Source organism: Molothrus aeneus, chromosome 3 (genome assembly GCF_037042795.1).
Source record: "Molothrus aeneus isolate 106 chromosome 3, BPBGC_Maene_1.0, whole genome shotgun sequence".
NCBI classification, from domain to species: domain Eukaryota; kingdom Metazoa; phylum Chordata; class Aves; order Passeriformes; family Icteridae; genus Molothrus; species Molothrus aeneus.
In genome coordinates this window covers 28,470,141-28,483,070 of record NC_089648.1, presented here as the reverse complement: position 1 = coordinate 28,483,070, position 12,930 = coordinate 28,470,141, and the positions used below count along the sequence as shown (strand labels likewise).

General features: G+C 38.9%; 1 protein-coding gene across 1 annotated transcript in view; it reads right to left on the bottom strand.

Annotated features, from left to right (window-relative positions):
• The window catches only part of KCNK16 (potassium two pore domain channel subfamily K member 16), a 35,727-nt gene extending 22,797 nt beyond the window's left edge, over nucleotides 1–12,930 (bottom strand). The window contains exons 1-6 of the mRNA XM_066547879.1: nucleotides 12,718–12,930; nucleotides 8,412–8,526; nucleotides 7,711–7,877; nucleotides 5,147–5,312; nucleotides 3,695–3,923; nucleotides 3,310–3,415 (exon numbers count right to left, since the gene is read on the bottom strand). Coding sequence (XP_066403976.1) covers nucleotides 3,700–3,923; nucleotides 5,147–5,312; nucleotides 7,711–7,877; nucleotides 8,412–8,526; nucleotides 12,718–12,930 — 885 coding nt within the window. The 3' untranslated portion in view covers nucleotides 3,310–3,415; nucleotides 3,695–3,699. The remainder of the gene's footprint in view (nucleotides 1–3,309; nucleotides 3,416–3,694; nucleotides 3,924–5,146; nucleotides 5,313–7,710; nucleotides 7,878–8,411; nucleotides 8,527–12,717) is intronic.

The window sequence follows — 12,930 nt, the reverse complement described above, 5'->3', positions numbered from 1 at the left end:
CCCTTGAAATGTTCTGGTAATGTGCTAGTTCATGGTTTTCTGAGATGTGCTTTAAACTGACTAGCATAAACACATGATTTCACTGGCAAGATGCAAAAATTAATATGCAAAGTCTAGACCAATTCCAGTGTTGTAACGGTGTCATCCGGAGCACAGTCTTAGAAAAAAAATAATAATGCTGGTTACTTCTCAGTCTTAATTCTGCTTTTTCAGGATATTAATTACTCAGTGATATTTAAAGACAAAATTGGAATTATATATATATATAAAAGAAAACCCTTTATAAAGATATACATAAGTGAGAAAAACGAAAGGATACTATAAAGTCTATATTTACTCATCACATTTAAGATCAGGAAATAGATACATCTGAGCTACATTTTGACATTTTAGCTGTATTTAAGCCCAGATAGTTTGTACAAAGCACTGAGTATAACTATGTTGAAACATTAAGGACTAAACATATAGAATTTAATGTTTATGCTAAAAATATGTAAAACTAATTACAGGTGAGACTTGGGGTTTTTGACTATGAGACATGCTGTGAAAACTCAGGATATCAGGGATGTGCTTGCTAGAAAGAATTTGGGAAGAAAGAAATCAAGTTTCACAACAAATCTTTACAGAATCATATAATAGTTACATGGCTGTTTCCTTGAGTATTCTCAGAAATGTGACTTGTCTATCAGTCTTCTATTTACATCTCCATAGAGAAAGACTCAAATCTTTGCCAATGATACTTTGGTGTTGTCTGGGAAGACAGCATGTATTTCAGAGGATGAAGAAGAGCTTGTTGAGTAGGCTAAAAGGGTAAGGGTAAGCCTGGAAGGACATTTGCTTCTTGTCCTGCCCTGGGCTGCAGGTGGTAGCTGCTCAGGACAAAGTGCTTCTTTTCCACATCACAGATGAACACTGCCTGGGCCATTGCTTCTGCCACAGCCTGCAGAGCCACATTCAGAGGCTGCAAATGTGCTGTTTTCCATGTTCGGAGCTGAGCATGTGTGCTCTCCATTCTGGGCAGAAATATACCACTGGGAAAATGGGTTATCAGATGAAAAGAATCCATTTTGTGTGCTCCTCTGGCTATAGCAAGTTCCTGTGATTGTGCAGTTCTTTCACATTACTTTTCTTAGCTGGTCAGTTGACACTTGATGACTACATTTTTATCAGAGGAACACTACCAGAAAGCACTTGGTCTATCCATCAAAACCTGGGTCGGTACTCCCATTATGTACCTCAAAGTAACTTTTTTAATAGATGTGCATGCCATTTAGGAGCTTTTCAGAATCGTGAAAATTGACAAAATAAGCAATAGATTTCTATAGCTTATGTAGCACAGGAGAGGGCATCAGTATCCTTCTCATTTCTCTTCCAGCATGGCCATATGCTTGATTTAAGAGTAGCTTTCTGAGTCTTCTGTTGGGCAGCTGAAGAACTGCTGCAGCTACTGTCAGCTTTAGTAAGTGCAGCAGAAGCAAAAAATCCAGAAGGTAGTCTCCCATTTCCTGCTACTTTGCAAAATCAGTATCAGATATGGGAACAATTTTCTGGACTGCAGTAAAAACAATCCAAACTTTCTGTGGTCAGATGTCAAGTAAGGATAATTTTAAGAAACACTTTGCCAGTAAGTGCTTTCTATCACTGATAAACCTCTTTATCATTTTTTTTATAGTGTGCAGCATGGTGTAAACAGTAGATAGGATCACCTTTAGACTAGTGCATGTGTTGTGGCTTGATAAAGTACAGAAGGCATGGAAAAAGGCAAGGTGAAGAAAACAGGTTAGATATAGAAGTCAGCAGAACTTCAGTTTTGTCTTTTAAATAAAAAGGCCAAAAGTGTCATGGTGTTAACACAAGGCAGGTACAGAGTACAGTGATGGTGATGATGTTAAAAGGGCAAGTGCAAACATTGTGTCCAAAGAGCAGAAAATACTGAGACAAAGTTTCCTATGAGATTTGCAAAAATATAAAAAGCCAGACAGAAGAGAGTTGGCTGCTCCCAGTGAAAGTCTACAGAGAAAGCCATTGCATAAATTTATGGGAATAGCTGAGGGCATAGAGGAAGATCAGTGCAAAAACCAAGGAGATAAAAATCTGTGAGGTAGGTAGTGGTAAGACATGAGGGAAATCTTGGATGGAATAAGCATTTGAATATTCATTTTTTTAAATTAGTTGAATAATCACCAGTTTATATGCCAGCATTTCAGATTTGAGTAGCCACACTGCACTATGCAGGAGTCAGCAACCAGCAAAGAAACATGGACCTTATCAGGTGTAAGAGCAAATATCTGCTGTGACCCTCCTCAGAAGTAAAAATCTAGCCCACAGAGTATGAAGGGAAAAATTAGCAACCTACACAAGTCTCTACATGTTTTATAGATACATCTCCAGAATGAAATATCAAAGCAGCTGCCGAAAGGTTGACATTTGATGTTCCTATAGTCTGTCAGACCTGTGCTATCCTGGGGCTAGTCTGCGTACCCAGCCATATTTAACTCATCCTTTACATTAAAGTTCCACTTACAAATGAGTTCAGAGGGATTAATTGATGGTTACTGTGAGATATAAACATACTGAATAAATAGCAGTGAGTATATAATTACAAGCACACCCATGGAACATGTCAGTGATGATTGATCATGGTACCCAAATGAATGGATAATTGTTTTATCAAGTTGCTGGAGTCTAATAGAGAGTATGACTAAAGAGCTGCATCTCAGTGGCAAGTCCCTTATTAGGTGCTTGTGTGTACTTTGGCTTTTCAGGTCCTTTGAGGGTGGCTGCTGCCTCTTTTGACTTAAAATAACTGGGATAAATTCAATCTCCCTGTTTTTGATGGGTCACACAATGGGCCTGACTGAGGATCAGATTTAATGCAAGAACCTATCATTGGCCTTATTTAGAGGTAAACATACAGCATCAATTCTCTATGGTGCATAATAGCTCTTCTATGACTGTCCCAAAGCAAATTCCAGGCTCTAATGATATTTGTGATCTGGCTAGAAATAAGGATGCCTCTTTGCTTTTAGATTTAGTTTAAAGTGCTGTTTTCAAGTGGCTGTGAAATGAATGTGATAAGGACCTGCTTTGAGGTGGCAGTTTGTCAGTCCAGGCAGCGCTGGACAGACACATAATTTCCTCACAATTAAAAGAGAAGCATTTTAGCCCAGAAAATGAAAGATGTTCATTTCAGACAATATAAACTGAATCTTAATTGAGTGGATATCAATAAGCAGGTGTTCATAACTGATGACATTCCTCTGTGGTTTTGTTTGTTTTCTGATGGGAAATGAAGAAAGATTTCTGTACCTGACTTTTTCCACTTGAGATTCTTGGTGAAATGACTTCTTATTGAAGCTGGGAGGCAGTCACTCTGGATTTTTTGAACATGAGTGACCATAAGAACTGAATCCCACTAGAGAAAGAGAAAGGATAATAACTGATTACTTCAGGGGAAGTTGCCTTAGAATGAGAAGTGTAAAATGAATCCTGGGGCAGTTGGGTAACCATGACTGCTCCTTCCTTGGAGTTTTAACTGGCTGATGCCTACACAGGGTGTGGAAATTTCCATGTATCTGAACCATTTCCTCTTTAGAAAACAGTCCACAACCTGTGGTTTAGTCCTTTATCCACAGGGGTCGCTTAGTGTGAGATACAGATGGAAGATGCAGTTTCAAGCCTGCTTTCTTTGTACCTTACTCAGCTAGGGATATGGATCCTAGGCTGCTCAGGCTCATCTTCCAATTTGGTGGTGTCTCCTTCTGCCAAGCTTAAGTCAGACTTGTGCCACTTTAGCTGAAGGTATCTTTCCATCAAGTCAGCTCCCACGTTGAATACAAGAGCCAGCCAGGCCAAGCCAAAAACAATCCATATCGCAGTTAGGCTCCTGTACACAGGGATATAGTGCTTGTTGGGGTTCGTGCCTGAAAAATCCAGGAAAATTTGCATATTTATCTTGGCAGCTTTGGTCTGCTAAATACACCCCCTCCACTCTTTGCAAAAGTGTATATGTTAATGAGTTTGTGTGATCCATCAGCAGATGGATATTTTTTTTCATGCCAACTCTCAGGTTAAGCTTAGCACAGTTAGCATGAAATCCCTGAAGCTGAGACTATATAATAAAAATAGCCATATCTAATATTAATTAGAGATGCTCAAAGTCAATGGTTCCTAGCCAACAACAAAGGAAAAAAATTGGAAATTAAATGTTGAATCCATATTAACTGTATGTTACTCAAGAGGCACACAGGGGATCTCAGATGATTTAGACAGCTACAATTTAGTGAATAAGTGATTGCTTTTTGGAGAGTAATATTACCTCAGTACTGGGATTCACAATCACTTGGGTAATATGGTAAATGTAGCCATTTTAATTAAGTGGTTACAAGAATCTTAATCCCTGGTTTGATATTTCCACAGCATGGGCAATCAGTGCAGCTGGTAGAGTCATGAAACTCCATAGTGCGAGATTCAGCATGGGATTCTTTTTTATCTCCTTTTGGGAAATAGTAATGACCTCTAGGAGATGAGAACTAGTACTTGTGAATAAGAAACCCTAGTGATTTTAACAAATAAATACATAAGACATAATCTGTTAAGATTATGCATTTGTTCAGATAAGTGTGTGGAAAAATGTATCTCATGTGTCTTTACCATTATGTTCTCAATCTAGAGGTCTAAAGGCTATGTAATGTCAGTGGGTTTGTTTTCTTTCAGAGGCATCCTGTGGTTATCAGTAATCTTCTCCCCATTTTAAGTACTGATTATTTAATATTTGATATGATTTGTTGTTGGGAATGGTAGGCACTTGCTAAAACAAAACAGTGTTAGGAGAGTGTGGTTCAAGGGTTAATACTGAAAAAGGAATTTTATTTATATTCCACCTTTCACTCTTGATAACATTTGTACCAGCCACTGTTGAATGAGTGTTCAGTGGCACATGTGAAATAAGTCAGGTGACTCTTAGGTTGGCTGTCAAGAGAAAAATGCTCCTGTCCTTTAATATATTAGCTCATTGTTACCAGTCTGGCTGAGCTCACTCTTTACCAGATCTATAGTGGAATGGATATCTATGCTCCCTGTATTTCGTTTTATACTAGAGTTATGAATTTCAACAAAGCTCAATCCAGTTCATGCTCTTTTTTACCTACTACATAGTCCCCAAATCCAATTGTGCTCAGGGTGATGAAGGTGAAGTAAAAGCCTTCTCCATAGCTCCAACCTTCTACATAACTGAAGACTAATGGTGGGAACACCAGGAAAAGTAAGGTCCCAGTGGTTAGGAAGATGGCCACTGCCAGTGTTTGAACCACCTGAAAGAGAAGAGGAAGATGGCAGCTAAAGAGCATAGACAGGTGTCTTGTCAAAATTGCTATGTCTGTTTGTACTCTCGAATCACAAACCCACCCCACCTGGGAGAGATGGCAAGAAAAAGGATAAGCCAATGCTTCCATGTACTGCAGGCTGAGCTTACTGCTTACTCTGCACATAGATATTGTACCTAAGCATGAAAAAAAATCTTAAAATTAGGGAAAAAAAGAGGGATTTTTAAAAAGCTTTTTGCAATGAGCTTTCAAGAATGCTCCAGTCATATTTTCAGATTTACTATGACAGCCATTGTAGTGAAATACTCATTTTACAATTTAAATTCAAGTAGAGATGCTCTTGTAGTCAACTAGCTATTGTCTTTGAGGAAAATCACCACATACTGCATAAGTCATGAAGCAAAGATGGGCAAGAACAAATTAGGGCTCTTTTCACTATGACTGCTTCCAAAGAGTTATAAAGTGGCTGGCAAGAGCTCAGCCAAAAATATATTTGGATGAAACCTAAGTGAAGTCAGTTTGCTTGCTTTCATTTTTAACTTAGAAGTGCTCAGAGCAGAAGTGGTTTGTGTTAGCACAGGGCAGATCTGTGTCTCTCAGGACAAACATCTGCCTTCAGGGAGGTAAGTTACAGTATATGTGGCTGTGGTAGATAGGTACAAAGAATGGTCAGTGGATGGGTCCTGAAGGGATTTTAGGAGTTTACAACTGATGATCAGGAACTTATGGGTTTCCAGGGAGCACATTCTGGTGAACTTTTGACTAATGATGTGTGGGCTGATGCAAACTCATTGCAATTATTTAAAAATGCCCTCAAGGGCAATCAAACCAGAGAATGATTTTCTATTAATGAGCCTATTGTGACTGGAGGAAAAGCCAAACCACTGCTTATAAAGTGGAAGGTCCAGATACCATGTTTTAATTTCTCTCTCTGAATTATCTCACATAAAAAATGCTCTGAGCTTGAGAAACATGGCTTGAGATGACTGGGTGACTTTGACAAGTCACTTCTATATTATGTGTCATGTCTCTGTAGCTGTTTAATAATATTTGCCTCATTTGCAGAGCAGTTCGAGAATTACTGATTGACATGATTATAGTTGATATATAATTCAGTTGTTCTGATTTCATTCCAGTACTGTAATAGAGTTTAATTACATAATAAAATTTGCATTAAAATGTATACTGAAATGAACAATTTTACTTTTTAACCTGCCTTTTAAGAACTTTCTTGTATAAACCTGTAATTTTGGGAACATTAAGTCATGGAAAATGAAGAACAGATTGCAATTAATTTCCCAGACCATGAAAAAATTCTATTTATAAGGAGATAAACCAACTTCCTTGAATAAACTTTTCAGAGCAAACAAGCAGATACAGCTCCAAATCTTTGTCTGATTATAGGAGTTCTGTCAGAAATGTCAACTCAGGAGTGAAAAGGGGGGAAAAAAAGTCACATCCCTGAGCTGCTATCAGAAATTTAGGGAAAGATGCAGCTATACTAGCATGAAAATCCTGCTGGTGGTAGAGCTGCATGTGTTTGGGGAACAGGCAGAAGTTATGCAGCTAAAGAATTTCTTGCTTATATAATCCAAGTCTGCATTTGACAGTACCTTTATAGCTTTCCCATTGTAGATAAAGAATGCTGTGACCTAAGAGAATTTACAAATGTAAAAGAAAAAACTTGTGCCAGAACTTTGAAATATTTCAACATATCTCACATATCTAATCTCCCTTTTCCCTAACTGAAGGGGTTAATTCATTGAACCTTTTCTCAGAAACATGCACCAACTTTGTAATAAATGACCTTCATGTATTTTCCCTTATCAGTGATTTTCTTATTGAAAAATGTCTGGACTAGTTCAACAACTCACCAATAAACTGTAAGTAAGGAGGATTATTTGCGTTTTAAGAAAAGAAAAGGAAGGAAGTGCTCAGTTGCTGGCACAAACAGGAAAGTTAATTCCAGCCAGATCATTAGGCCAATAAAAATAAGTTGCCTTTGCACAGTGTAGAGCTAAGCTCTGGATAGATGCTGGCATAGGCTGGAGAATAAGAGCTTGATTTGGCAATGTGTGTGCATGCATGTATTCTGCCAAGGTCACCAGGTCTATGGTTTTGCTGAGTAAGGTTTTAAAAAGGCAAACCTAGGGCCCCTCAAGCAAAAGCCTATAACTTCAAAGCTATCGTAGGTAGATTAAGTGTATCAAGTTTCTGATAGAGAGGGCTATGTAACTGCTGTGGTTCACAAAGGAAACCTAAGCTAGCAGCAGCAGCAGCTGTGGTTCACAAAGGAAACCTAAGCTAGCAGCAGCAGCAGCTATCTGAGAAAGGAACTTTAACTAGTTTTAAAATAGTGAAATCAAATGGTAAATTGACACAGTACCTGGGCACGCCCTGGCTTTTGCACCCATCTTTCCAGGGTAAGCAGATGAGCATTGAGAGCTTTTCCCAGCTGATTGAGGAAGGCCAGGTTGAGGGGCACTCCAAATAAGGCATAAAACACACAGAAGATCTGCCCTGCCACTGTGCTGGGGGACAGGTTGCCATAACCTGGAAAAAAAGAAGAAAACAGCTACATGAAAAGGCTCTAAAGGCAAGCTGCAGGCATCATGGAATGTTCATAAGCTTGGAACCTCAACTACATTAATCTTCAGGAACCTGTGGATCTAGGATTTTCTGCAATTAAATCTGTCTGCAAATTGCCATTGCTTATGATGAAGCCTTTTGCGTTCACTACTACTAGCTGAAAATGAAACATGAAAAGTATTACTCTTCCAGGTACTATTGTAACTTTATGTAGGTCTCTGATTTTGTGGTGAGTGTGACTCAGTGTTTCAAAGCAACCCACAGATTTGTCCATGTACAAAATGATCTTGCATGTACCAAGTAGGCACTCAGCTTTTTTTGGAATATAAAATGCTGTATAGAGAAAAATAACAGGTATAATTGGAAACCAATAGAAAACCATAACCCACAGTAGCTGATTGTCCTGCAGGTGTATTCTGTCCATTAATTACACATTTCTGGGGGCTTTACAGGACAGTTGGAGGAAACACCAGTTTTTAAGGAAAGAGAGTACCTCACCTATAGTGGTGACAACAGTTCCTGCAAAAAAGAAGGAGTTGCTGAAGTCCCAGTTACTGGGATTTGTAGAGTTTCCTTCTGGGTTGACCCCTTTTTCCCATGCTTCCATAAGGACCTGAAGCGGAAAAGGTCAAAGGAGCAAAGATGAGGAAGAATGTCAGAAGTAGAGATAAGTAAATACTGTTTTCCATCTTGAGCAAGCGGAGTGATAAACAGTGTAGATAACAGGATAGACTTGGACTAAAAAGAACTTCTGCTGACATGGCAAAACTTGGAAATAGAGCTGGTCAGGAACTTGAACTCTTGCTATGGGAGAACAGGTCATTAAAGTCTGATAGGTTCCCCAGCTAGATGAAATCTAAGGGGAAGGGGGTGGACGATTCCCCAAAGTGATCAAACTGGGAAAAAAATTAAAGTTGTGCCACAAAAAAGAATGTGGTTGTGCTCTTCTCTCCTTCTGTAATCTAGTCATCTCATTCAAGTTTTTAATTTAGGCATATATAAATGTATAGTTGTGTCTGTGGGCAGGGGCATGAGGAACATGCTCATTTCTGTTTCCTCCATGTAAGTACTTGTAAGGATGAATTACTATTTTTGGCTATGACTTCCATATAATTTTCAGTGAATGTGAGGCTCCTCCTAGTCTGAAAGATTAACTAATAAAATATTCTCTGCTATTCCAGACAGCTCTTACCAGACCAACACTACAGTGTGCCAAAAATTAGTGTTCCTACATTAAATATCCTGTCAACTTCCTTAATAAACATTGTGTCCTTTTGCTGTCCCCAAGGATTTGTCTGTGGGAGATGGGTTTCCCTCTGCTCAGTGGCTGGGGTGTTAAGAATCCCCTTGTTTGTCACACACCTTACAAAGGATAAGTCACAGCCTTTGTAATTTTGCAAAATGCCTGAGGAATTACTTGTTCATCTCTTCAAAAGACTTTGAATGATGCAAGACATGAACAGGAGTCAATAGCAACCCCAGCTTTAGCTGGTTCCAGGAGTATGAGACCGAAGATGATACTCTTTCTTGATTCAAATGTTAGCCACTCCCAGAAAGATTGCTTTTCTAGTGAACATAACTACTACAAGGTATCTGATTTTGGACAGGTTCTGCAATATTAGCTGATTTGTATTGATGGACTGAGTATCCTATGTATAGTAGCTAATTTGATTACTTCAGTAAAAAATCCTATAGCATTGATCAAATTTATCAGAGGGCAGCTGGACATCATCATGTGTGACCTCATGATTGAAGTGTCAGCAGAGCTTATTTTCAATATGACAAAGAATTTTGCATTTTCCATTAAAAGCCTTTTCTTAGAATGAGAAGGATTCAACATGTCAGATTTTCTAGAGTTACTTACTTAATTTACTGCTTAGAAGTAACACACAGAAACTACTGAGGTGTGAGTATTTTGAAATAATCACAGGTTTAGTTTATTCCTGTAAGGAACACTTGACAGTTCTATGCATTTCAATGCACAAGAGTTCACAGGAGTTACATTCACATCATGAGAGCCAACACAGAAGAGTAAGGCAACTTTAAATGCTGAAGCTTTCAGACGGTCTGACAAGGCCAGATTTGTTGGTGTAATTGATGCTGTTAAATACAATCCCGTGAAAGAACCCCATGAATGAAATGGCATCCCAGTGCCCAACAGACAGGCTCCTGTGGGACAGTTATAATGGCTCCAGGCTCCTTTCACCTACAGCTCTGGTAAGGGTTATGGCAGCCGCTGAATAGTTGTGAACATTAGCTGGTGTCTTTGGGAGAGAAGTATGTAAAAGCAATGTGCTGTAATTTACATTAAAAATATGAAATCTACATTAAGCTATAGTAGGGTGTGGGGAGAATAAAAACTGCCTGCTGTTTCTGCTCCTGTCCCCCTGCCAATGCACATTGCAGCCAACTGTGGTCATAGAAAAGGATTTTGTCCTTTTGGTCTGTATTTATGTCACTTTGAGACTTTGAAAAAGTATGGACATGATCAAAACATGGACTCCTTACTCAATGCATCTGTTTCTCAGTTATGCTGTCAGACTGGCATAATTTCCTGAACAAAGTATGCCTACCAGAGATGCATTAGATAAAAGAATTTGGATTTGCACTTTCCCAAAGCTCCAGGCTGCTCATGTTAGGAGCTGCACCTCAGAATCATCCCCCAGCTAGGCAGTTTTAGCTATGCAGAACCAATGCAGTCTATTGACATGGAATTATAAGAATTTGTTTCATGCACGATAGAGTCAAAAGTTGATGAATTATAAGTGGTAACTCATTATAAGTGAAAATAGATATGCTAAGAAAAATCTGTGTTGAATCTCACATTGTAGGATTTAGGTTTAAAGAATTAAGGCATTAAGACAAGACATTTTATACTTGTTAGCTGAATAGACTGAGTGTGGGGGCTGTGTCTCATTTCAATCTAACTACTATGACTTTTCAGACTGGAAATTATGACATGATGAACAGGCCTCCTTAACCATATAGTTAAAACATGCAGAGACACAACTGCTTCCCTGCATTAGAGATTTTATATGGGAAGACTAGTGTTCTCTAATATTAGTAAGAGTTAGACAAATTTGTTAACAGGTCTTTTGAGCAACATATGGGTCAGAGAGTACCTGCACTTACATATACCTTGAGGACTGCAAAGTCTCAGTACTCTGAAGCTTGGTGCATTGTAGATGATTTGGTGCCCTCAGCCGGTTTTGTCTGGAACAGCTTACAAGTGAAATTGTGTTTAATTCAGCAGAGACACAGCAGCAAAATGCAATTCTCTGAGTGGCACAGCAGCAAACCTAAGAAAAGTCCACGGAGTCAGAGAGAGAAGAATCTTGTATGTGTGATCTCCTCTAATGTTTTGAGGGTAGTGGAGATTTTAATAAACCTTTCAATCCAATAAAGTATCACAGTTAGGTTTAGAATGAGAATCAGGGTTTTCACCTCTGCAATCACTATCGGAGAGATAAGGGAAGGACAGGTAATATCACTAAGTCGTGAAGGTGAAAAAAATAGACATGTTTTTAGGCATGTAAGGTCTTGAAAGCTCTAGTCATTTTCTGGCACATGTCCAAGTTTCCACAAGTAATTTATCACAGTATTAGTAACCGGAACATTGGCTTTCTAGATGTAGAGGTTCAGGCACCTTTTCCACCATTTCTGATCTGAACTTCACTGTTTGCTTAAATTCATATATGAAGTCTGGGCTTTTTGTTGATCAAAATCTTATACCTTCGTGGAAGTCCTCTGACTTGGGCAGTACAAATTGTTTTGAGTTTTTATCAGTTTTAATAACATGGTAGAAAGAGTTCAAACTGTTTAGGCACCCAACTTTGCAACTGGGTATGTTTTGAGCACAAAGAAACTCAAGGATTCAAGATTTCAAAGTTAAAGGATTTCTGTCCAGTTCATGCACTACTATTATGAGAATATATCTGTAATATATATTCAGGAAAAGTCTAAGTAATTTACCTCCAGCCAGTTTTGAGGAAAAGGTAAAAATGTAATTGAAGTTGTCATTAACTGACGACCCATATTGAACAAAAAGCCTTTTATCTCTTCTTATAAGCAATAGATAAGACAGCTTGTGATGGTTGACTTTATCTTTTATTTAGGCCTGGAAGTGCAGGACTGCCTTCAAAGGTAGTAGACAATTTCACAGAATCACTAGGTTGGAAGAGATGTCCAAGATCATTGAGTCCAACCCAGTCCCAACACCTCAACTAGACCATGGCACCATGTGTCACATCCAGTCTCTTTTTAAACACATCCAGAGAGGGTGACTCCACCACCTCCCTGGGCAAACCATTCCAATACTTTACCACCCTTTCTATAAAAACTTTTTCCTAATATCCAACCTATGTTTCCCTTGTGTGTCCTCTGGTTCTGTCAGTTGTTGCCTATACATTGTGGTTTTTAGCACAAAAGGGCAGAATTTGCACAGGTTTGGACTGAAGAACCTTGGAAGGGCAACCTACTTCTTTAGGTTTGATTCTCAGTTTTTGTTCCCATGCATAATTCCCAGTAATATTTAATGAGGGAGATGAGAACCATGAAGTTGAAATTATTGCAATGTAGCACAAGTGCGTCACTAGATGCACTTACATTTTGGGAGTTCATGATTGTGGAAAGAAACAAGTTCTGTAGATCAAGATACAGAAGTACATGAATGAGAAAGTTAGATATTTAATATCATGGACAGCTGATTGGTTTATATTATGCTAGGCTACTTGGCTCCGATAGTATAATTTCTTCTAATGAAAATAATGCTTGAGCCAAAATAATGAGAACCCTTTCCTCTTACCTGTACAAACTGCTCCAGGGCTTGTCTGTCCAAGCATGTGTAATTCTGCAGGAACTTGAGCTTTTCCAGCTGGAACTGGTCCCGAAAATGTGTTTCTGCCTGCTTCTCCAGCAGCTGGAACACCATAGCACCCAGGAGGAGGTAAAAGAGGTACCCCAGTACCAGCAGTGGAGTCCAGCTGATCTGCCGGCTGTGCATGCTGAGGAGGGCCAT